The sequence below is a fragment of the Cygnus atratus genome, chromosome 4, assembly GCF_013377495.2.
Source record: "Cygnus atratus isolate AKBS03 ecotype Queensland, Australia chromosome 4, CAtr_DNAZoo_HiC_assembly, whole genome shotgun sequence".
Lineage (NCBI taxonomy): Eukaryota > Metazoa > Chordata > Aves > Anseriformes > Anatidae > Cygnus > Cygnus atratus.
Genome location: NC_066365.1, coordinates 47,386,221 through 47,412,051, shown reverse-complemented (window position 1 = coordinate 47,412,051; position 25,831 = coordinate 47,386,221). Strand labels below are relative to the sequence as shown.

Sequence of the window (25,831 nt, the reverse complement as noted above, 5' to 3'; positions counted from 1 at the left end):
CTTCACTGACCACGGTGCCTTCAAGCTCATTTCTTACATATTTTCTCAATCCCCTTTCCCAGCTGTTGTTGTGCAGCCATTTGTTTCCTTTCTTGCCTATGTTCTCATAGAGGTCCAACCAGTGTTGCTCATTGGCACAGGCTTGCCAGCATCGGGTCCCTTTTAGAGTCTGCTGGAACTGGCTTTTAGCTAACTTGGGGCAGCTTCTGGACTCCTCACCGAGGCTGCTCTTGCAGCCCCCCTGCTACCAAACTCTTGCCATGTAAATCCAATACACTGTGTAAAAGAGCAAGATTTCTATTCTCCTCTTCCCATATAATGCTTTAAGAGCCACCTGCATTCTGCCTCCCATTTTGGTGACTTGCGACACTAAGCATGTTCATTCTGTTGTGGTGCTCTGTCTCTGAGGAGCTTCCTGTTCACTTGCATTCATGGTTCTCAAACAGTTCACCCCAGGTGCTTCTGTCTTTACTCTGGAGTTTGGGAATGCCCATCTTCATAGGTTGTCTGTTTGCTCCCATCCTTGGGACCCTGGTTGTCCAGCTTTCTGTGATTGTAACTATTGATGCAATTTATTCCTTCTCTCTCGTCCCCTCCTAACTCATTGCATCATAAGGCATTCCCTTAATTCTCATTTTCATTCCCTCCATAAAATCTTTGTCTCTGCTTCCAGCTGGAGCTTTCTAACCTCTGTGCCACACAGCTTTTGCCTTTCTAGCCAAAATATAGTATTTCCTCCTAAGTGCACCTGGCACTTTGCATCCCACTACGGACTTTGTAATCCTTGCCCGCTGTCCCTGCCTAAGCAGACATCCTACAGTGTCTACTCTTGTTGCTATCAGACCAGTCCCATACTGAAAGACTAAGTACAGCTTTAGTTGTGGTGCTCATGCAGCTGTTGCAGTATTTCCAGGGCAGTGATGGAGGCAGTAGGCAGTCTTTGTCTCTTATAATCTGCTGCTGCTGCTCTCTGGGCTTTCTAGTCTGCCTTAGGAGAGACGACTCATCTGCCTGCTACCTTCAGAGAGGTGAAGAGAAGGAATGGAGGTGCCAAATGCCAGATGAAATTCTTCTGGGCCAACTCGCACTGTCCCTCAGGACATGATCTGTGGTCCTCCTGCATGGGAATTGCTGATTTGCCAGGCTGCTTTATTCAGCCAGTGGCTGGTTAGCTTTCTCAGGATTTAGCTACCTTACAGTCCTTTTACCTAAACTGGGATTATGGAGGAGTTTATTTTTTTTTTTGTTGAAAGCATGATTCACTGTTTTTGACAAAAACTAGTAAAGAAAGACTTTCCCACATTCTTCAATCGCTGCATTTTAGGAATAGTTGCTCTAACGCTTATCTCTCCCTACTTGGTATGTAAAGTAGGCTTAAGTAAATAGATCTGCTCATTTGGTTTGGGGGTTAGTTTATTTGTTGCTATTAAGTATTTGGCCTATTATCAAGCCATTTTACAAAGGGTGTAACTGTGCAACTTCCGTTAATATGCTTCCATCCCTATCACACACAGCTCATTAACCCCCATAAGACGAAGGCATTATCCAATTACCAGCCAGCTTGCGATTGATTGCATAAGAGCGATGAAGTAGATGCAGCCAGATCTTATCAATGGCATAGGAAAGAATTTGAGGTCTTGGCTTGCTCAACATTAAAAGCAGAGTTTCAAGCTTGCATCCTATGGGGGAGTGAGAAAGGAAAGGAAGGTTCTTGTGTTGCTTGTATCCAAATGACTTGCTGGCAGACGTCCAGCACTTCAAATGAATCCATAGACCTTGTCTGCCAGTAGTTGCCTCCAATAACACCGTGGTCCTAAAAAACGTGAATTTGATTTCTTTTTTTTTTTTCCTCCTGAGAGAAGGCTGATTTCATGGGGAGGGCAGCAGGGGGAATTTAGATTCCCCCTTTGCAGATACTCTACTACCGAGGTAGACATTCTTCACAGAACATAAAACTGAAGGAATAACTGAAGAAGCAGGGCAAAAATTTAACTTATTTGAAATTTGCCATTTCCTTTCATTCCAAATTAGAGGCTGCATAGCAGGAAAGAAATTTTGGAGGTCATTTAAAGCAAATGCACAGAAAAGATTGCAGCTGTTGCCTTTAAGGTGTGATAGGCTAATGTAATGCAGATGATGGCTGATGACTTTGTAGTCTTGACTCTCTGATAGCGTGTACTGACTTAGCACTAGATAGCACTAGACGTAGGTCTCAGATAGTAATTTGCCTTAGCATTTGAAGAGGTGGTTCATTTGTTCTGAGTCTGTCCAGGAATTAATTTTCAGATGTCTGGTCACACATGATGCTGCTGTTGGTAAGCAGTGCTCGTATTTCTGTTCTAGGATAGCCTTAAAATTGCTGTTCATTAAGAGAGCTCCTGCTGAACTCCTGGTACTGAAAGGTCTTTTGTGTGTGTCCAGTGGAGCTGTTGGTGTGCTAGAAAAGCATTGCCTATTGCTTGAGCACGCTTGGGAAGTTCAATGAGATTCATCTTGAAGTAAATGTGTAGTGCTGTCTTCTGTTTGCAATCTGTTGTGGCAGTGTTCTTTGTGAAATGGAAGACGCTTACAGTTTGGGACTGCTGCTTTAGAAAACAGTGTTTTGCTATCCCTTCAGTAGGACCTGGCTCAGATCCTGTGGGCAATTAAGTTGTCATTGTTGTGCTTCTCTTGTCCTAGCACCTAAATAATTGGTTTGGTGTTTTTTGCCATGTATATAGATAGATGAACTGTGCTGACTGGGAACATACGCTGTTGCCTCAAGTTTTTTGTCCAGAACTTGAAGTGACCTTTTAGCATTTATATGTCCTGACTATCAAACATCTTGGTAATGAATATCAACATATTTGGAATTTAAATGCATTGAGAAAATGAGTTGTATATGAAAGTGCTGCAGAAGCTTGTCACAGCACCCTGCTAGCTAGGGTTTCTTTACAATAGAAGTGTCAAACCCCAGGAAATTATCCAGATGTAGCTCACCTGGAGCTGATGAAGGTATGTGATGTTGAGGCCAGGCATCTTTGGTCAAGCAGGGAGGTCTCCTGATTCTGTTCCAAGTGGCAGAATTGCAAATCATAGTAAAGTAGAGCAAGAAAGGTTTTTTGAAAGCCCATGTCTTAACTTTTGGTGCACTACGATGGATATTTGACATACCTGTTCAATCTGCTTTTAACATTTCCTGTGATGGAGACATGGTTCTCTCCTTGGGCTACTTGCTCCCCCGCTCCTCTGTTCTTATGGTTTAAAAGTTCTGGACAGTGCGGCAAAGAACAATTATTTTTTTTGCATCACATCGATTGTGGATGTTTGTGGGGATGGGAAGCCTAGGTACTTTTCTACTGCCAAAAGCTTTTTTGTGTTTTTGAAGGCTGCCATGAAATCAGGCAAGTTCATTCTGGGCAATGTTTCCTCATAACCTTCGTTGTTCTTTTTGGTGCTCATAGAGATGGACAGACAGATCAGAGAAAGCTGGCATCCACAGCAGGAATATGGTATCCCAGCTGATGTCGTCTGGTGAAGAGATCAGGAGTTTTGTGTGTCTTGCAGTAGTGTGACTGTCTGTTCAGGTTCAGTTGATCTAATCCCAAATTTTTCTTGTTGAAAAATGACCACCTAACCAGTTGTTGACTGCCTTGCCTTTGCAAGGGGTAATCATTCGTATGTAAAGGAATTGTATCTTGCCTTTCTTGCTGTTGAATGTCAGATGTTTTTTGAAGCTGTTCTCCTTTTTGCCGGCGGTGTTTGAAATCTAAGCTAATCTGTTTCAAGTTCTTTCCAGCTTTGGGTCATTTGCATTTTGTGTCACTACTAAATAGTAGGTGTTCTCTTCTGTCACGTTAGTGCCATTATAAATGAACACCTGGCCCTTGTAGAACTCTTTCCACAGACACTTAGGTTTTCGTAAAGAACCACGAGAGCCTGTTGTTACCTACCAGTTATACCTGAGTACAATTACCCAGCCAGTTTTCCATGCAGTACGCTTTTCTTTTCTCACTTAGGAGATAAGGTGGAAAAAGTTCTACTTGAAAGGCCGTTGCTTCTCTCTTGCAGACTGATCTGACTCTTTTTATGGGTAAATAGAGTTGGCCCCTTTTTTTGTTTGTTTCTGTTGTTTATCTCACTCATACATTGCAGTAATGAAAAATAAGCTGGTGATGTAGATCAGATTCTCTCACCGTGCTTTTTTTTCCTTTTTTTACAATAGCATTTTGTGTAGCTTGTATTTAGTATTTTATTAACTGCCTGAAAAGTATTGCATCTAAGGAGTACATGACCGGTCAGAGAAGACAAGAAGAGTAGCATGCATCGAATACAGATACTAAAAAAAGCCAAGACAAAAGAAAACATTGCCAAGATAACATACATGGTTTGCTTCAGAGGTTCCTGACATTTCTGGACTGGTGGAATTCCAACAACCCTAAACATTTCTTGTAGCTCATGCAACATCTTTATCATCCAGCTTTTTTTTTTTTTTGGAAAAGCTATGAAGGTGACTTTCCACCACAAACCAGCAAGCACATAGTTCACTGGGATCATGTTGACTACATTTGTGACCACAGGCTTATCTGAAAATATTCACTCAGAATAAACAACTGTCAAGCTTTTTGTCTGAAAGTTACAGGCTGTATGAAGCCAAGGAATAACTGCGTTCTCTGTGTGATGTGTCAAGTAAAGTTTAAGTGAAAGAATTTTTTATTTATTTTTTTGGTGTAAGTATACATAACATGTGCATACACACGTTACTATAATTTGGAACTGATGACCTAAGACTATCTGGCTGTGTTAATCAAATACCTTGATGATTCCAGGTATCCCGAAGTTGATTACAACCGATATGGTCAAAGAAGGTGCAGCTGTGATAGATGTAGGCATCAATCATATCCGTGATCCTCTTACAGGAAAGACCAAATTAGTTGGGGATGTGGACTTTGAAGGTCAGTGAAACACTAATATTTTTATCCAATAGGTTCACATAAAGTTGGTGGGATTCTTCGATGATTAATACTTTGAATAGCTCATGTCCCAGATAAGACAACACTTGAAGGAGTGTGTGTTTGTTTTCTTAAATAAGAAACAAGTAATTTGTTCATATACCTGCTCTTAAGAAATGATATGTTATTTAACAGCAAGCATTACTTCTAATTACATATATGAGCAGCCTTTAAGAGATGCAGATGAGCTCTTATGTATGTTTGGTGGCAGCAGTTTTAGAGAGATGCTTGTCTCCAGGCTTCTTTATCCTTTGAGAATCTTTAAAGTGTTTCAGAAGTATGCATGCATGCTCACACACAGACCCTGCACAGAAACAACCTGCAGTTTCTGCCCTTTGACAAGTATAAGGTTTCCCACTGATCATAGCAAGTACTATGATACTACAATTTCTCAAGCCTGTTTTCACACTTAAATTTTTGAAAATGTTAACCTCTTGTTCAGAAGTACCCTTTATACTAAGGTTTAAGGTGGGTTCATCTTCAGCTCTTTAAAATCTTGGTTCAGGCAAGCCTAACTGAGATAATATGTGATGTTACATATTGATCTTTTTATGTTTAATGTGTTGCAGAGCAAGTTCACAATGTAATTGGATTAAGTATCTCTGCTCTGGAGAAGCTCCAGACTGGAATAGCAGGATTGTTGCAGTCGAAAATTAAAGCTTATTGGCAGAGTTGTGTGGGAAGCTTAGACAGCGTTTACCCACATTATTAATGGTTCTCAACAGTTCCTTATTTTGATAAGTATGAAAATCACCCACAGGGTTTTTTTCATAGTTATTAACATCTTGGCTGGCATAATGTCTCAAAGCTTAATTATATTCAGAATGTTTCTAGCCCACTGTATGTATTTCAAATTACATCACTTGCTTAGTTCCTGCATATATAACTCATCACACATGATATCTGTCTGCTAAAATCAATGAAATTAACCGCACGGGTGTAGCTAAGTCATTGTTTCAGCATGCATTTGGGAATTTATAACTGGTTGTATAAAATAGTTCTGTTAGAAATATTTTTCTAGAGTGCAACTTGAACAATTCTTTGAGTTGTTACCCTGCTTCTACCATCACAACTAAAAGGTTGTTTTCCGTATTCAGAAATAAACTAAAATGAAGTAGAGAGGAGTTTCAGGATTTTTTTTTCCTTGTTTGTTTTAGCATGTTTGAAAAACAATATGACTTTCAGAAACTTGACAGTGTGTCCTTTTTGTTTGTTTTCTTTAAATGTATGACCTTCTGAATGTAATGAGTCTAGATTCAATGGCCATGCCATGATTCAGAGTTTCAGCAATGCACTGTATATGTCTCGTCATGTCTGCTGTGGGTTGCTCTCAGGATTTTACCTGGGGGGAGGGAAGATCCAAAAAAAGAGGGAGGAACTTCAACTTGGATTATGCCACTGCAGCTCCAAGTAGCATTTCACTGTGCATTGCCAAAGGGAAATTGTTGTTGGTTCATTAGTATCGGTGAAAGTTTCACTAAATCTCTAACAACAAAAAAAACTATCCCTGTGTATACAGTTCAAAATACCGAAGAGTAAGTCACCCTTGCCAAGCACTGATTTGGCAGTTAGGAAATGCAACAAGCTAGTGTATTCATGTACTAAATCATTTTATCCTTTCCCTCCTGTTGATCACTTGACTGAATTTATATTTAAGCTTAAGTGAAAATGATTTTTGCAGTTTAAGGCCAAGTACACGAGCTGGCATGATGTACGCCACCTGTTTAACATAAAGTAGCCCACCAGTATCTATTCTCTCATCATCCCCTTCCTCAAGTAGAAAGATGTTTGGGGTGGGAGTTGGGGTTTGGTGGTATGAAAGAGATTTAACTGGCAAGTCAGAGGTTAAACTTGATTTATAAGAAATGGTTGGGGGTGGCTGACTTAACCCAGTCATCGGACTAAAAACCCCTGGTAAAGGAAATAAACCTGATGAGATGGATGGAAACTGTTTTGATTCCTTTGTAATATCTTAGCAATACTTGGATGCTGTCTTCTAATCTAGGGAGCAGGTTTGAAACAGGAGTTGATCCCTAATAACAAGGGGATGACATTTGAAATAACTGTCTTTTTTAATGAACTTCATTCATAAATTCAGTATAAGAAGTACCTGAAGGAAAAAATTCTTACCACAGGCCAAGAGAATTTGATAGCAGTTGAAAATGAGTTTTGTAGTTCTGAAATATGTTCTAAAATCTGCAAGTGTTAGAGTCATGTCCACTCGGGCTGTAGGCAGCTTGAACTGCATGCAGTCACCTGCAGCCGGAGACCTCGCTGGTGACAGCACTTCCCACGGTGGCCTGAGGACCGACTGCTGCAGTGTGTGTGTACACCCTCTGAAGCTAAGGAACACACTCTGGCTGTCCTTTAAACTCCACTACATCAGAAGAAACGATGAGATGGTTTAGTTTGCTGAAAGCAATTTAACTGTATCGGTCACCTAAATATCATGTTTACAGCTGCTCAAGTGGCTGGCTTGGTCGTGGTGGCATCTGGAACCTTTGCACTTTCCAGGCTTACCTGTTCGTTCTGGACAAAAATCCCAGGCTGTGTTTTGGGATGTCTTCAAATAACACTTGTGATTTTTCCCTAAAGATCCTCTTTATTTTTGTGCTCCAAATTGTTTACATTAAAAAGATTGTATTTTGTCCAGAACACTTTTATGTGCAGTTCTAAGATACCTAGAAGAGCAAGAGAGAAAACACTATGCATTTAGTTGGAGGTAAACCGTGCAGCTCCGAGGTACCCAGCTCGATGTTGCTGGGGTGTTCTAGACTCCATGTCATCCAAGTCACCAGCACAGCATGTTCAGTGTGCTCCTATTTATGTTAAGAACTTGCCAAAATATTTGGACCAGGGAGGGGTCGTCTTTGAACTTCCGGGAGCCACCACAAGGAAGGATGAGAAGCGGTGTCATCCTTAGATCATCACCAGCGCCACTTGAGTTACTTTCAGGCAGCAAATTTCAGTCACAGAAAGGGGCACATGTTTTGGTGAACAGGATAATGCTTGTGTGGGTGTAGCTGGCCCTGTTTTATAGGGCTTTTGTTGCCACAGCATTAAAGCTAAAGGGAGAGGAGGGCTGTGAGGACCAGGAAAGAGAAATAAACCAGCAGCTTACACAGAGCATTTAACTGAAACAGCTCTTCTGGGTGGAGCACCATTTCCAGGTGTGACTGGTAGAGCAGGGTGGCAGCACACCAATGTAGGAGCTAACCTTTGTTACAGAGGAGCCTCAAAGAGCTGCTCACCTCCCTGCTCTGCTACCTGACCAGTGCTGGTAGCAGACCTTCCAGGCGATAGTGGCTATTTTCCAAAAGCACAACATTCAGAGCTGCTTCCTGAGCTGGGCCCCAAAAAGCAGCTGCAAGGCTTCCCTCAGTTTGCTGCCATCACCCACAGGTGCTCCTGGTAGCAGCTGCCTGAGAGTGGCCTTTTCCAAGGCTCCTGGTGACATGGCCGTGGATGTTTGTAGTAGAACCAGGAAGGAGCTTTGGTACATGAATTGCCACTGCAGCTTTTCCAGCTCATTAGGAGGTGGTGTTACTGCTGAATTGTCGTGCTGTTCGTGGGGTACCCAAGTCTTTGTGGTGTTGGGCAAAACATGTCAAAAATGCAGATCACTAATAGTATTCGAAAACGAATTGCAACGGGCCTGTGAGACTGAAGTGTATAGAAAGGTAGTGTAGTTTCCTTAAAGAGCAAAACACCTTGCTGACTACATTTCTGTGTGATTCTTCCCATATTTTTGACAAGCAGGTGCTAATACTCTGTTTTTGAGTCTTTATTGTGTACCTGTGAAGACAACTTTCTATTTAAGAAAGCTTTCTAAGTGATATAGTTGGAATATCAGTGGAGGGGTTTATAAATGAGAATTGTTCTCTAATGCCTAGACAATATAACAGATTTTGGACAAGAGGTGCCCAGCCAGGAGCAGGGAGAGGTTCCCGGTACTGAACAGCAGAGGGGAGTACCCTGACAAACCATCAGTACAGTGAACAGTGGTGGGCATGTATTATAAATCCCCTTTCAAGTAGGGATGATCAGACACAGTGACTGCAGGAAAACGAGGGAAGGGATGTGTTGAATGTTGTTAAGGAGGAGAATGCACCAGGCTCCTGTAGCACTACCAGATGGAGCAAGCACATCAGTTTAATAAAAACCAGGGAAATGGATCCTGTCCTGATGAGCTACAGGACTAACTGCTACCAAGCCATCGGGCGAGTTGACAAGTTTCTGAGATTTGTTCAGGTAGAGAAAAGATTTATATTTGAAGCCAATTCCTTGGTGGAAATGGGGGCTCTGCAGTTGTCTCAGCTAGGGTTTGTGGGATGCGGATGCCCAGGCTTTGTGACAGCAGTTACTTCCGACGGTTGTTTGCTGCCGCTCTGCGTTCGCTGTGCTACCTTCCAGGCTGTAGGCTTCTTCACAGACTGTTGAATCCTTTCCAACATATCTCTCTATGCCGCTTATCCAAACAGCGGTCATGAAAATAGAATGTGGATGTTCCAGCTGCTTTCGCTACTGCTTTTTTTTTTTTTCCAGTTCATTTTGAAGAAGTGACGTTCTTTCTGCAAGTAATACAAGTCCCAGTACTACAAGTCCAGTCTTTCTAATCCTGTCACCATGTTGTTCCTTGGCAAAAATCAGGGGTAGCATTGCCTGTTGTTACACTTTGCTAATGCAAGAAACTATGTTGTTTTGCAAATTCTGAAATCATCATTCCTTCCATTTCAAAATAGTGGCATGTTGGCTATTTTCATAGTTGAGTAGGCTACTAGTTGCAATGGCTGGATGCTTCTGAGGAGGGTTGTGGGCAGAACATTTTGCTTGATAGGAATGTTAGCACTGGGTTGTGACTGCCAGAAGGCCAGACAGAGCAATCACTGACTGCTGGCAGTAAGCTTTTGGATGGAAGAGTTTGGGTACTCCCTCACAGAGGAGTCTATGTGTCATGCAGGGGTCTAAGGAAGTAATCATTAGCATCTTGAATTTCTGCTGCCACTGCTTATTATCCCAGGGCTATTGCAATATTCCATCCACCTGTTTCTGCTAATTAGCTGAATTTGAAAGTAGCCATGCTGCATAATTTTCTGCTGGAGATCATTAGTGGATAATATCGAAAAGAAGGAATTGTGAGAAATGGGGTGTGTGTTAGCTAAATGGTATCCCACGGTGCACAGTGAATAATCCCAAAGTGTGTGTAGAGCAGAGCATGGGGTATCTACTGTCAGTGCTGGGCACGTGATTTACACTTGTGCAGTGCTGCATGGATGCAGTGATCCCAGAGAAGCTTTACAGGGACTAATAAAGCTGTGTGGAAACAATGCTTAGGCAGGAATTATTCTGCATCACTTAATGCAGATGCACAAGACCCAGAATTGCATTCAGGTTGAGACTTGTCCTTGGTTTGTGTGATTAACCCTATTAGGTGTCTGATGTTCTTAGCTTTAAAGGGACGTAGGAATGAAGGGCTGTTTCCAAAGCAGTGGATCCTGTTTTTCAAGGAAATAATCTACATTTCATTTCTTCTGAAGAATCAAAGGAAGATTTTCAGATTCTAAAGAAGCTGCAAAATAGCAGCTCCTCCCCCATAGGCACCTGATTTGTATACCGACATTTTCAAAATGGCCAGAGAAATGTCTGGGAGAACTGCACACACCTCCAGAAAGCCAAGTTAAAGCTAGGGACAAAGTGTTACTGTTACTGAGAGGCAGAAACAAGACCTTCTGAAGGAACCAACAGTGCGGCATCTGATGTGCTGACATGAGATCGATCACACCAAAGTGCTGTTTTAGGACCGTTTGGCCAACTACACTTCGCAAGGAAAGGAAAATCTATCTATGTTTTTAAGGGCCAGGTTATTTTCCCCCCTTTGATCACTGGCATTCATCTTGGAGAATTGCGTTCACCAGATGGATGTTAACTCGTATAGGTGGAGATCTATCAGATGTTAGTTCCGTAACTTAGACACCTGTTCATTTAAAAAATCTGGATTAGCTTTTGTGAATAAGATATCCAGGTGGTTGTATTCTAGCTGATATAAAATAAGGCTTCTGCCAGGCTGACCCACAGCTATTTCCATAATGATAGAGTATGGTAGAGAAATTTCCCAACAACTTGTGAAAACAGTATACTCTGTGTTTACTCCTGAGTACAGTTACTAGCACTAGAGGCGATGGATGTTGTCCATGATGTTCATTAGAAGACTTTCTTTCAGTGAGGCATGGTCGAGCTCTGGACTGCACCTCTTTGTAAGTAAGATAGGAGTATTCTGAATAACACCGCAAAGAGAAACGTGTAACATTGCCATGGAAATAGGCTTATTTCAATTTAAAATGTCTAAAACATTTTGTATGTTAATTGTTACGGTGTTCACTTCAGATGTGGGTACATTTCAATAATTATGACATTGACTTGGGAATTTGCAGTAACTATGTTAACCATAAACACCCATCTCAAACAGTAGGTAGTTCAAAATAGTATAACTAATAAGACAAATTATTTGTGTTTGAAAATACTAAGAATAACTGTCATAGGAGATTTAATTTCTTTCTTACAACTTACATTAAAAAAAAAAAACAACCCACATTGCAATTTGTTTAGCTTTCCAAATTTTTAGTAGTATATCTGGTGGTACCAATCAGCAGAGTAATTAAAACCTTCTCAGCTGTAATTAGCAACTCTCCTCAGCAAGGCTTAATCTTCTGCTCTTCAGTTCAATGAGATATTTGCCATTAACTTCTGCGAATCCAGTTGTTAGGGCCCTGCACTGAGGAGTTCAGATGGTGGTTTTCATTCCATTTAACCTCCCTGAAAGTCTTAATAAGCGTTTTGCTCAAGAAGATAATATCCAGGTTTTCAAATTCTTTTCTGTTAGTTTTCCTAAGAGCTTGTTATTCAGAACAGTGAAGCACCGCGTACTTTGAAGAGGAATATACTTAAAGCAGAGGCAGGATATGCTGCTTGTTCCAAAATCAAGCTGCCAAATCTTCCATCCATTGATTGCTTCTCAGGGTTAGGTATAGATTCTGCTCCATAGTGGGTTCAGTGGATATCACAAAATCGTTAAGGTTGGAGAAGACCTCCAAGATCATCTGGTCCAACCATACCCCTACCACCAGTGTCACCCACTAATCCATGTCCCTAAGCACCACGTCCAACCTCTCCTTAAACACCCACAGGGACAGTGATGCCACCACTTCCTTGGGCGGCCCATTCCAATACCTGACCACTCTTTTCTGAGAAGAAATGTCTCCTCATCTCCAGCCTGAAATGGCTGTAGCTTCAGGGTTGCTCTTGCTTGGTGTTTTCTGTGTATGTGCGCACCCCGTCAAAAATGATGCTTTCCAAATAGTCAGATTCACTACAGACTGCATCTATGTGGCAAGCTTGCGGCTTCTTTCCCCACTTCATTTCAGACACGTGGTGACAGCAGGGTGAATGTGAGTTTCCAGGAAATTGTTTCTAAGCAAGGGAGAGGGTTCACAATGGCGCTTGGAAAAAAACTTCATAGTACTCAGTAATATGCCATTTGGACTAACCATTATTAGCAAATAACTGCTCATTACAGTTTGTCATGCAATGAATTCCCAGCCAGATGCATAAAATTCCTTTACAAGTAACCTGAAATTTCAGTTGATTATATCTTGCACAGTAAATACATCAGGACTTTTTGCTACATGATATTGATTCTTCATGCAAAGAGTTGAACTCGATGGGTATTACCTTAAATGCGTCAAAAAAATACAGGCATACTGATCTCTTAGCACGAGCACTTGAGATATATGCTAACTTTGGCTAGTCTGACATGTTATGTGGTTGGAGCTAATTCATTTTTTTCTTTGAGACTTAAATAAAATCAGTGCCTCCACTTCAGTATAGGCACCCTAGTAACACTGTTTTGTGGTGGTGCTTTTTTAAAACAAATAAATAATAAAACTTTAAATAAAACTTTTCTGGGGGAGCTGAGTATTTATGGTTGCCATTGCAGTGGGAATTTTGCCACTGCAATCTGTTTTTTCTCAAGCACAGTTGTATTTATTGTTCTTTATCCACCTTAAGAAGCAAAAAACAAATCAGCCAGGAAACTGTACTCTCCCGCTACATTTTTCTTAAGCTCTTTTTTATGATGGTACAATGTCTTTGTTAGAAGCAGCAAACTGGAGGGAGGGAAAGAGGTTAAAGAAGTGACAACTGTTGCTTGTGCTTTGCTGTCAGTTTTGGTAGTGTTCTGCTCTTCTTGCAGCTCCTCAGGAATAGGTTTGCTTTGGGCCGTTAACATTTTGCCTTCAGAAGGAGATCCTTGGCATATTGAAGGTGGCATCAGGGTTGACAGGTGCAGAGCTGCCTTCCCGGAGCGGTCCTGTCTTGGTAGCACCGAGGTGTTGTGGGGTCAGCTGGTCATCCAGGTCAAGAAGTCAAAAAGTGCCACTTGCCAGGACAGTTTGGTGGGAGTTTCCTCCCTTGAGGAAAGGGCAGCCTTCTGCAGGTAGATTGGCTTAAGCAGATTGTGAAGCTATGCCCTGAAAATAGCCCTTGGATAGTAATATTCAAATCAACAGCACTACCTCACATCTCTGGTCCTGACTGTATCCCGAGACTACCATGGTTGTAACAAGACTTCTGCCTTAACTTTTCCCATGTGCTCCAGTCCTGTCCGAGTTATGGGCCTTCATGCTTGATACCAGTTAGGCATATGTGGACAAATGAAGGAGAAAAACGTTTTTGGACATGTTCTTAGTCAATACCTTTTCTTTTTTTTTCTCTCTCTTTTCTCCTAGAAGTAAAGAAGAAAGCTGGCTTTATCACTCCAGTGCCAGGAGGGGTGGGACCTATGACTGTTGCAATGCTTCTGAAGAACACCCTCATAGTTGCTAAAAAGCTCATTTACTAGAGCAAGCAGGCTGTCTTGGAAGAAGAATCCAAGTTGTTCTATTTATTGACATACAAAACCTTTATTTTTTACTACAAAGATATTTATTTCTACATTGTATTTATTTTTTCATGTAAACCATATTGAAGGTGATGGTTTACAAAATGTTAAGATACTTTGTGTTACCTCCCACTGACTTGCTGAATTGGAGAATGCGACCTTTGCTGATGTATTGGTGGTGGTCAACTGCGTGTGTGAAAATGAAGAACAAATCTTGAATTACAAATATGCCTGTTTATTTTGAGATGGGGTGCTATTGTCGAGTTTATTTAAATACTTGGGACCCTCAATCTTGTTTAAAATGTACAAAAACTAGATTTCAGCTTGCTGGATATCTTTTGGGTTGGGTTCTGATGTCATGGAGCACTCCGGGTGTAATTTGAAGTCTTGAATATTATATTTTTTGGTAAACATTTAGATAGCATCAATCTTAAATCTGAAAGGAATGAAAGACTGGAATTTGTTTCACCTGTCAGGCAGTAATGTTGGCAATTAACGCAAATGCTCAGTATGCATTTTAAAACAGTTGTGTACTTAAACATTGGCTAAACTCTCCTCTTAAATGTATTCAAGAGGACTGCATGAGTAGGCACCTAGAATTGAGGCCAGAATTGTTTTCTTGCCATGTCTGGATTTGTTTGACTATGTTTTCACACACGGTACCTACAAAAAAAAAAAAAAAAAGCTTTGAATAGGTGACTTGATTGGATTGGACTTTACCTGGATAGAATGTTGTTAAAGCTGCTTTTAATGTACATTTGTATGACACGGGGGGAGAGAAAGAGAGAAGCAAAAGTTTATCCATGATGGAAATATTTGTATTGGAATTTGAAATAATTTACTTGTTCTCTTGTTTTCTGAAACAGCATGAAGGATTTCAGTTCATGATGGATGGCTGAGCCCTTTACTTGTTTACAACATTTTGCTGCTTAGGGAGAACTAGGTGGGATAATGAGATGCTTGCTTTAAAAGGAAATAGAGACTGTGAAAATAAGTGGGAAGAGGGATAATTAGCAGTATGTTTCTATACCTTAATCTTTTAGTTCCAAAGACAGATCCAGAATAGTCTCATGCAATATAAAATTTCAGGTGGCATTACTGTGAAGATGCCAAGTTTACTGAGTGTATGCACTATTGACTTGAAGAGCCAACCCCAGTTCCCACTGAAGTCAGTGGGAATCAGTTTGGGCTGTTGTCTTCATAAATTTATCTCATTTGGGCAAACTTTATTTTAGTCATGAGCCTTTGGTGTATGCCAGTAGACTCAAGATTACTTGAATGGGGAAGAAAAAGAAGTGTGACTCAATATTGCTTCTGTTTATTTAAAAAAAATGCTTGCTATAATAAAAAGAAGGAAATGGATCATTGTTTCTGTGCTACTTGATCTTCTGATGGTCTTTCTGAGAGTTTTGCTTAATGTAGTTTTTGTAAAATAGCTTCACAGATGCATTACTAAGCATGTGGAAGCAATAGTGCAGACACTTGCTTATCTGTTTAAATTAAGCAGTTGGTCAACCCATCATGGGCTGAGGTGGAATGAAACTTGTTCAGTTCTGCAGATCTTTCTGTGGCAAATGTTAATACAGTTTGTGTTGTTTTCTCTTTTTCAGCGCGTTAAGAGTGTAACGTTGTTAGTGTTTTGCTTGTTCAGTCATTATTTAGTTTGTTCACGTTGCTTTCCTGAATTGACGTTCATTTTCTTTGCTTTAGCTGAAAATGGACTCCGCATTTTTGGCAGAAGAACAACCTAAGGCATTTTGCTTGTGTCACTCGAATGAGTCTGCCTCTTTCATATACTGCAAGCAGTTTATTGTGCATCTTCAGCTTTTTCTCTTTTCACCTCTCATGGGTGAGTTAGCGTTGCACAAAAGCCAGCAAGATGGAGGTTTTGCTCAGCAGTGTGCCGTTCTGGGAGCTGCCAGACGCATCTGTGAGAGCACTCTCCGCTGTGACATCCAGAGGGAACGGCCTGTTTCCAGCCTGAAAAGCATGCTCGTGTGCCAGGACCCAGTCAGGTCTGGTCCAAGCACGAACACCCCGTGGCGGACAGCCGCGCGGCCTCGTCTGCTGAACCCTTCTTGCAGGCCTACCGCGCCCAGCTCTGTTGCCTAATGATGAAGCCGCCTCTCGGATTCAAGCCGGATTAAGTTCCCATTGTGTAGATGTGTGTTGAAAGGAAGGCTCATGAGACTTACCCCTGCTTGGGACTGATAGCAAAGGTTATCCAGGAAGGCATACATGCTCCCGTCGATCCGGGGAGTGCACAAGCTGCACTAGATCAGTGTGCAGGCATGTGGCAATTCAGGATACAGAAGGAAGGGAAAAGCCTCCTGGAATGCAGTCCATGAGCAGGAGAACGCATAATTAAAATGTGCATAACTAGCTTGTGTTTTTCCCTGAACTTATGAAGTGGTTAGATTTAATCCCATAGATCATTGAGGAGAGCGTGGTATAGAGGGAGAACTTGAGCTGACCGGAGTTATTAGGGCATCTATCAGAAGGTTTTGTGTGTTTTTTGTTTTTTAAACCAGTTGTGATAAGTTTTTTGTTGCTCAGAGCTCACAGTCGAGAAACTGCAAGTTGGGGTGAAGTTAGCAGTTTTCTTGGGGTGAGAGTCAAGAATTTTGGGGATGTTGAAGTGATTTTATGTTACTGAACTGGGCCTTTCTGATGATCTACTCTAGTGCATCTGGCTGCCTAAGAACCCTTCGGAGGGACCAGTCCTACTTGTTCCAAGTTGCCTGTGACAAAGGAGAGTATTTAGGGCTGTGGAGAGCGGCTTAGTACAAGAACTGTGTGTGTCAGGTATGTCTTAAAGACCTACAAATACTTGCTGTAAAAAACATGATTGGTCTCATTATGCTACCCACTTCCTTGAAAGGGGAGCGATGCGCTCTCGTGGCTGGATAGAGGCAGCAGGAATGATGGCATAGCCTAGTACAGCCTCCTCTTTCAGCCAGTATTTTCTCTCTCCTTTGTTTTCTCTGTGCTCTGCCAGCTCCCACCTGCCACCCTGCACAACCACAGACTCCGATGGGGCTGGTGCCCTGCCTTGCTTCAGAGGCCTGTGCGCAGGGTAGGCTGAATGCGAAGTGGTTAGCATGCCCCTCCGACTCGCCAGAGCCTGTGATCAAAGGCCTCTTGCTGGCAGTCACTGCTGGAGAACATCATCCGTTATCTGTGTGTCTGATCGCTTCCTACTCCTTGCACTAGCTGCACTTGCAGTTCCTCATCGGGATAGCAGGGAACTGGGGCACGGAAGGGACCGGGGCAAAGCAGGGGCTGGACCCCGCTTCCTGAAATCCATGGCAGCAAGCTGAATGTTGACCATCCGCCTAGAATTAACGCAAGACTTGCATTGCTAAGGGAAGGAAAGAGCACATTGTTCACAATACATCTTTTTTGTTTGTTTTGCTCGCTTCTGTTTTTGCTGTATTTCATTGATCTGCTCTGGCACATACCAGGTCTCTTGAAAACTGCATCTTTGCATGCACAATAATGCCCACAGGTAATAGGAAACTAGGGTTTCAAAAGAAAACCTGATCCCAATGCTAGATAATAGTAGTTTCCTAAATAAATGTGTGGTTGCCCTGGGGGCTGAGGTTGTTGCCAGATGCACCTTTTTTTGATTGGCGAGAACAGCAGATGACGCTTCATGGCATATAAGTGCAAGAGAAAACACACGGGAGCACAGATAAGCAGAGCAAACGAGCTACCTGGAAAGAAGAATTGAAAAGGTGCTAAAGCAGCTGCTTGCAATGGCATTTGGAATGCTAATTTATATTTTGCTGAAAGGTAGGTTTGGAGGGGGCTTTTCTATGTCATAGTATACTGGGCTTTCTGGAGCAAGAGCTCACTCTATCTGAAATAAGCAGTAGGAGTGGAAAACATGCAAAGACGTTGTGAAGCAGCATTGTTTTAGTTAATATGAACCTCGACGAAGTTTTTAACAGATAAATAATAATTTAGACTTGGAAAAGAGGCTACTTTGTTAAGTAGGTGTAATATCGTCTGTAATATAGTGCAGGTAGTCTTGTCATAAGTTGTATAGATAATTGAATGGAGATGGATTTTGGATTTCTGCAAATGATAGTGTTGTTTTTTTTTTCCCCACAATCATAATAATTATTCAGTGACAAAAGGAGGTTTGAGGCAGGAACACTTTACATGAGCTGTTATTACTTTTCTGCATTGCATCAGAATTTGTAATAAGTGGGTAAATGCTTTCTGAATGAAATGAACCTTGAATAGATACGCTGAGTTTTTCTGTTACAGTAAGCATCTATTTGCATTACACAGCAATGGGGGCACTGAGTGAAGAATCAGCTATTACTGTTTCATCCCTCAGCACAGAATTGTGGAATAACTGGACAAAAAACAACACTGAAGGTATTTGTGTTTCATTCTGTTTTTCTTTATTAATCTGCCACTGAATAGGTTTTATTTTGTTTTATGCTAATAGCTGCTGTAATGCTCCTGTCAGTTAGATGCAGTTGGGTTTTGAATATATTGTACATGTGGGATGAGCTACTTTACTCATGGAGCCTTAAAATCCTCTCTGAAATAATGGCGGTTGCTCAGCTGTGGTAGGCTCATTGCTGACCAGCTCAAGAATCACTTATCCAAACCTTTTTATAATTAGAGAAAGGTATTTTGAGGCTATTTGGATTAGTTTATGTACACCTTTACTGGTCATTTATGTTTTAACTAGTGCTTGGTTTCTAGCTGTCTTCAGTCTGAGTCTTTATGCACTGAAGTGAGAATGCAGCAAACGTAACTTAAAGTGATGCCTCTCATTACGGTTGCTCAGTAGTTTTTCTTTGTTGCAGTTTTGCTTTCGGCTATCACAGCTTCCCCAGCCCTTTTCAGAGCGCTAGCGCTCTCTTCTCTTTCTTTTCTGACTGAAATGTGAACTCAAGCTATTTACTTGCCAACATCTGAGACCAGAGTGCTGTGTTTATCCTGCAAGCTGCATTCTTGATGTTACTTCAGGTGCTAGTGATGTCATTACTTTTGGAGACCTGTGCGATCTGGAACTGAGGTTTTGGCAGGTCAGTAAAGGAGGAGAGGATTTTAACTGTGATACTTACTAATGTCTTTGTACTTTTAAAAGAACATAAACATGCATACAAATCATTTTCTGCTAATTGTAAGTCATCTTGGGATGTCTTGCAAGCTTTTTTTGGTAGATCCATAAGCTTTTTATTTTTCTCATAACAAGTCAAACTGCTGTTCTCTTTTTGTGTCTGTTTTGTCAACGTGGTACGGTTTTATAGACACAAGCACGTTCGTATACATGCTGTATGTGTTGGACTATTATTTTTGTGTGTATATATATATATATATATATAATATCTATATGTATATGCACTTGCACACATATCTACATACTTGTAACAGTCAAGATGGTGTTGATTTTTGACTGCAGTAGTTTGATTTCTCAGCCCAGCGCTTGTGGTCTGGCCTGGTGGTTGTGTCTGACACGGTTCTTCCAGGGTTGCATACAGAGCAAACAGGAGTATAATGAAGTAGACGTATTTGTTGGGACTCGATACGTACTCTGTATTATTTCTAAACAGCAGGAGTTATGGGTCATATTTTAATAAATAAGAGTTGTGTTTACAGGAACACAACCATGACTGCAGTTGTTCCATGCTAGCTGCAGTTGTGCAAATCAACTAGGTACCCGTGCTGTTAGCTGAGAGCATGTTTCCCTCGGTAATAATACAAATGTATAACCCTTCAAGAACACATTTGCACAGGTAGTTAAAGGTATATGTAGGCGTACCTTATACGCAGCCCTTGATAAATCAGAAAATGTCATTTCTGGCAAGAAGATTAGAAAGAAATGTTTGAAGTGTCACCAGAGAAACTGAATTCCCAGGTAAGAATCACTGGAGGAAACAGCAGTTTTCTGTGGGACTGCAAGTCCTCTGAGGACTGAAGTGCAGCTTGTGGAGAACGACTAACTTCTGCTTGAGGAACAACAACTCCATATTCATCCCATCTACAAGACCACGTCCAGTTTCCTGTTTTATACCTTAGGTAGCCCAGTGTAACCAGTGCTGGCACTGGGAAACATTAGGCTCTGTGATCAGTTGGGGAAAGAAACGTGTGGAGAGCTTGCAAAGCAGGGACGAACAACTTAAGATGCTCTTTCAACTAAAATGAAACCTTTGTAGTGAAATTTGCAGCCAGAATTTGGGACAGACTTGGTTTTACTGGGGAAAAACGAGACCCCTTCATTGCCACAAGCCGCTTCCTCTGTGACTTCAAGGGAGGTCCCGAACCTGGGGCTGACCCCTTCCCTCCCCTTCCTGACGCTCCCGTTCCTCCCTGGCACACCATACCTTAAGGCTGAGCTGTCGTGGTCTTAGTGGCTCACTCTTTTGGTAGCCGGTCTGTCAGTTTTGGCATGCCTGGGCTTCCAGGTTCCTGTAGTTTTTGATTTCATGTCGGATCTTGCCAAGTGTATCTGTTGGAATGACTCAGTTGTAGGCAGCTGTTGGGTGCTTACACAGCATGCTTTTCTTTCCTCACGTGACTTGAAAGGGCACATGGATGTGTTTGTTCAACAGCTTGTTTAGTATCTAGGTGGATAATATGATATGAATTAGCATAATGCTCTGGGATGGGTTAGAAAATCTTTCTTTTTGTTTTCGAGACTCATCATTCTTGTAAAGGTAATCATTTGTACTTTTGCAACGTCAGAATAATTAGCACTTGGGATTTGCGTGCGTACACTTCAGATGGGATCTTGCAACCCACACTGGACAAAGCTCTCACTCCTGAAGTGAGGGAGGGCAGGCTCGCTCGTTTGTGGCCTGTGTTATGAGGTGTTTGTCTTGAGCACTTTCCAGGCAGGCTTCTGTTCAAGGCTGACCTTAGTTTCTAATTACAATGCTAACTTTGGTACTCAGGGGAAGTGCCTGTGTGCACTAAGCAAGCTTTCTCCCAGAAGTTGCTGGATGGAAGGCTGCCATCTCTTGGCAAAGGTGGTGTAAATTGGGAGGGATGCTTTGGCAACCTAGCAGTGGTAGAGTAAAGCTCACCACTGAGTGTTGCTGCATGCAGGTCTGACCTGGGAGTTGTTTCAGGCCCTCTCTGCTGCGCTGCAGTGTGCCGTACAGATGGGGCCTGAGCTTGGGCATCTCCCTCAGTGCACGTGTATTGTCTGTCGCTGGATTACTAGGCCAAAAATATACATCTGGTATACAGCTTCTAGCCTTGTATTTCTAGCTTCAGGACTTCTTTCTCCACAAATCATCAAGAGGCACTTGTGAGTCTTTGTTTTATTTTTAACAAGACTAGGAAATGTGCTGGAAACATGCTGTTTTCTCAGCCCAAACAATTATGAATATAAATAAATGAAGACATGCTTTTTCTCCTCCTCTGTAGCTTTGCCTGAGAAAGCAGAAATCCCTCTGCTCTTTACGAGAAGACTTGAACTATTCCTTGTTCTCTAGAAACCTCTCCATAAGCTGAAAGTCTGATTTCTCTGTAAAATGTTAGGGGGCGCTATTTTCAAAGCAGTGTCGTTCAATCTGAGTGCATGAGTGGGTTCCTGCTATGAAACGACTCAGACTGAACTTGCCTCAGAAAATGGGGGAATTGGTGGTGTTAGTCCTGAATCTGATAATTGTTTCGTCAGTATAATCTTTCTAAACCTTGATTCAGCACTTAGTCAGAAAGGAGGCTCTCTGCTTGCTGCGCCGTTGTTTAGTCACTGAGCAAACCTGGTCACCTTGTCACCTTCCCACCTGATGTTATGTTTCTTGTGGTCCTAATGGTAAGCTGGTGTTGACGTAGGCTCAGTGAGGAAATCATCTTCAGTCATCTTAGAACTGTCCCCTCAAATAGTAACACACTGGACATCACACCCCACCAGAGACTGCTGTAAATTGGGTCGAGAGACCAGTTCAAACTGATACTCGCTTTGAGCCTTCTTTCTGTTTGCTACAGCCCTTTTCTTGTGACAGATTGATGCTGGCATCTGTGCTCCTTCCACGCAGAGGGGTGCCTTGCTCCTGGGCTCGGGCTCTGCTCTACCAGTAGATAACACTGGTCTAAGACCCCAAAGAACAGCTTTGAATATTCTTTTGTTCCCGTTCATGTTTCAGATATAAGGTAGTCATTTTCTGTGCTTTCAGAGCAGTAGCAAGCATACTGACCTGGATGTAGATGGTTTTGATCAAGCTTAAAAAATGAATAGTTGTGGGCCTCGCTTGCTTTTTGCATGGGAAGGCTGTTTGGGGAATGTGGGTTGCTTAAAACCATAACTGGACACTCTGCTAACAGGAGACCGTGGAGAACAGATGGAGGGAGCAATCCCACCATTCCTCGCTTAATTGTAGCTGCAGCACTGACAGACAGGAGTGCGGTAATTTGTCTTGTGATTGGAGGAAAAGGAAAAAAGAATTCATCATTTGAATTCAGACTGGGAAGCATACTAAGAATAATTCAGTGCTCTCATTGTATCCGTAGCCCCCTGAGCGAATATTCCATCATCATTTTTCTACACACTCTTCAAGAGGAAGTAATTTACTTGCAGTTTGTTCTTCTTCCAAAGTCAAGCTGGTGTATCTTAGAAGCTTGTTCTGATTAGCAGCGTTTGTCAAGAGACCTATCTCAGTGAATTTGTATATTAGATGTCTTTCTGCAGGAGCTGTCTGTTCCTCCTGAGTCATGAAAATATTTTTGAATTATTTGATTTATATTTTTTTTCCAAATATAACGTGGCTTTTTCCACTTTGACAGTAGAGTACACAGAGCAGCCGAGGCTCTTGAAGCTTATGCAGACCTGTCTGGAAGAACACCACAGCTATTGCATTAATGGACTCTGTGCTTTCCACAGTGAACTGAGGAAACCCATATGCAAGTAAATAACACTGTTTATAAGTACTCTTCTTATAGAATTAGCCTTGTTTCTTTTTCTGCTATGCTTTATTGTTGTAATGTAACCAATTTTCAGCAGAGCACAACTTTCAAGTGGCATCGAAGTATCTGCAGGCTTAAAGCTTGGTGCAGTCTTGGATGCTATACTGGCTCAGGACTGATGACAAGGCAATAATGCTGTGCTGTTATAATACCAAGGAAGAAAGAGGGAGAATTAACAACTCTCTAGATCCACAGCCTCAGTGGCATCTCAGATCAGAATTAGCGCTAGAGTTAAAGAATGTTCACAGCAGGTGCAACAAAGGGGACAAGATATTTTAGGATGTCAGCTCCAACTCCATTACTGTACAGCTGCTTACATACCCTAGATGGACTGGGACAGCTGGTAGTCTTGTTGAAGAGGTTCTGACTGAGTCCCAGATTCAGTCCATCCTAGTTTAGACTTGTTCTAAATTGTTTAAAACTACTCAAAACTAACATGTTTCTGAAGTACAAAGTCTAAGATATTCTGAGTAATTTTTACACGGTGTATATTTAATTTGTAGGTGCCTTGCAGGTTATAATGGAGAGAGGTGTGAACATTTAACACTAAATTCCTATGCACATAATTCTTACGAACGCTACATTGCTGTGGGAATTGGTGTAGGGATACTGACAAGTGGGATACTTGCCATCATCTACTGCTACGTAAGAAAGAGGTACGGGAGACATGTAACCTTCTCATTCTGTTCAACTGAATTACAGTGGGGGGGAAAGCTGTGCAGAGTTTTTACAAGGGCATTGGGAGCATGTTCTTGCATTTGTTGTGTGATCTTAAAGGAGTTGACGCTCAATATTTCTGCTTTCTGATCTGCCAGTTGTATAAAATGGTGCAGCTTTGCTAAAAGTGGGTTTTGTTGGGGCTACTTAAATGAATCAAGCAATTAGATCTAGTTCTGTTCAGACTACAGGGGTTTTACGTGTGTCTGATTAAAATGACACAATGTTTTCCATTTTAGATGCAGGAAATTGAAATCGCCCTACAAAGTCTGCACAGGAGAGACGGCGTTGTGAAGACGTGGCACTGGGACACTTAGCAATCTGCCTGTAAGCAAGAGGCGGTTCCGTTTGGAGGGCCACCCCACGCCATCTAGCAGGTACCCCAGCCTCGCTGATGAGGTGAAATGAAGGGAGTGACAGAGCGAGTGTGTAAACGGAACTGCTGCAGAACTGATGGGGTCCATTCACTTTTGAAGAAAGACTTGATATTTCTAGTAAAGGCTGCTAGATGAGCAGGTCAGAACAGCAAGGGATACTTGCAGCCTTCTCAGTGCTCTCCTGCGGTTCGTATTTGTCAAGGGGAGGACTGAGTCGTTCTATCTAGTTTTCGGTCATTTCAAGCCCTAGTAGAGTGTTCTGCTCTGATCTTTCCTGTCTTTTTTTTTCTTCTTCCCTGAAACAACCTGTTTCACAATGGAATTGTATTCTGAACATCATGTGCTGATGAGAAGCCATCTGGATTCTGCTTCTATTACCGTATGGGACAAAATCATCAAGTGCTTTGGACTGAGGAAAATGCATTGTTCTCAGAGACTCAGTAAAATCTGGAATAACAGGTATGCAATTTCTGGAAAATTAGACTATGACACCTTTGGACACAGCAAGTTCTTAACATTTTCGATGACAGAAGGAATTCAACATCTTTCTTGAAATGGATTATGGAGTGTCCTCATGACAAAGAACATAAGTCTTCCCAAACATCATATAGCAGCTCATCACATTGCTGAAACTTAAGGCAAAACATTGCCTTGCTGCACGGTGTTTTCAGAACAAGACTCCAGCTGCTACAGAGTCTGGAATTTTGTTATGCAACTTAGCATAGCTTTGCCAAGGAAGCATGTTCATTTTACTCCTTGTGCACAACCTGTGCACAGTGTGACCACTCAGATAAGAAAGAAATGGCCACAGGGATTTTGTTTCATCCTGGCCAGACAGATTATTACCAGGTGCTTGTTTTTCTTCATCTTTCCTACAAAGAAATGCGAAGGCTGGAGGATTTTGTTCAAGGAGAAGGGACTAAGTTGGTTGTAAGGATGGTGGCACTAACTGTGACTTCGCACTGACATTTGGAGGATTTGCCAATGCTGATGAGACTGGAGATGGCTCCCACAGATTTTTCATTTCAGCTGTTGCACATTGTAGACAAATCTGCTGTGCTTAGTCATCTACAAGGAAACGGAAGTTAGGTACCTCAACAATCTTTGGGATTTTTGTGGAATAATGCAGGCTCCTAAATTGCTGTGCATTGCTGAGAGGTTCAATTTCTTTGTTATGCAAGTTCATTTTTACCAAAGGATGGATGTCATTTGTTTTTTGTTTAAAAAATAATAATAATAAGCTGTGTATTTGTGAGACTACAATGGTAATGCTGAAGTGTGTACAGAAGGCTGGATTTTGGGGAGGTAAATGCATGCTGAGCACTTGAGTGTTCAGAAGTTCAGTGGGCTTCTCACCTGGGGGATCCTGGTCAGTAACTGAGTCATCTCAGCTCTTGATTTCATACAAAAAAAAAAAGCAAACAAAAAAAAACCACAGCACATCACCCTGATTGGACATGATTTTGAAGTCAGCTTTCAGTTGTTGCCCGAATATTTTCTGTGTCACCTGTATGTAGTGAGAGAGCAATTAGATGTTAATACCTGTGCAAATGCACATAGGCATGCAAAAAACACCCCTCACCCCTTGCACACACACACTGTACAGAGGCTGAACTGAAGTACCTATTAAAAACTGCATGTCATCAGGAAAACAGAAGTTAAAGATCTTCCTTGTATCTCTGAGAAAATTTTAATCGCTGGACAGGCCAAAAAGAGGAAAAACTGCAAAGCATTTGTCATGCAAATTAATCTTTTCCAGTGTCTCTTCCCGCACACACGTTGCAAATGTTGCGTTCACTTGTAGAGAAACAATCTTTTTGCATCAAGAAGTCTATCGTAGAGCAACCATTCACAGTAACACAACTTTTTCAGTG

At 41.7% G+C, this 25,831-nt stretch overlaps 1 protein-coding gene across 4 annotated transcripts in view; it reads left to right on the top strand.

The window, feature by feature from the left end:
• LOC118251632 (bifunctional methylenetetrahydrofolate dehydrogenase/cyclohydrolase 2, mitochondrial) overlaps positions 1–25,197 on the top strand; it is a 48,250-nt gene extending 23,053 nt beyond the window's left edge. Inside the window, exons 7-10 of one of the 4 annotated variants that reach the window (XM_035553961.2) lie at positions 4,809–4,934; positions 22,684–22,804; positions 23,367–23,519; positions 23,820–25,197. In XM_035553961.2, coding sequence (XP_035409854.1) covers positions 4,809–4,934; positions 22,684–22,804; positions 23,367–23,519; positions 23,820–23,874 — 455 coding nt within the window. In that variant the 3' untranslated portion in view covers positions 23,875–25,197. Of the gene's footprint in view, positions 1–4,808; positions 4,935–5,560; positions 6,015–13,774; positions 15,409–22,683; positions 22,805–23,366; positions 23,520–23,819 lie in introns of those variants that run through there. The other 3 variants (XM_035553982.2, XM_035553998.2, XM_035553990.2) reach the window with 3 other exon arrangements.
• The last annotated feature ends 634 nt before the right edge of the window (positions 25,198–25,831 follow it).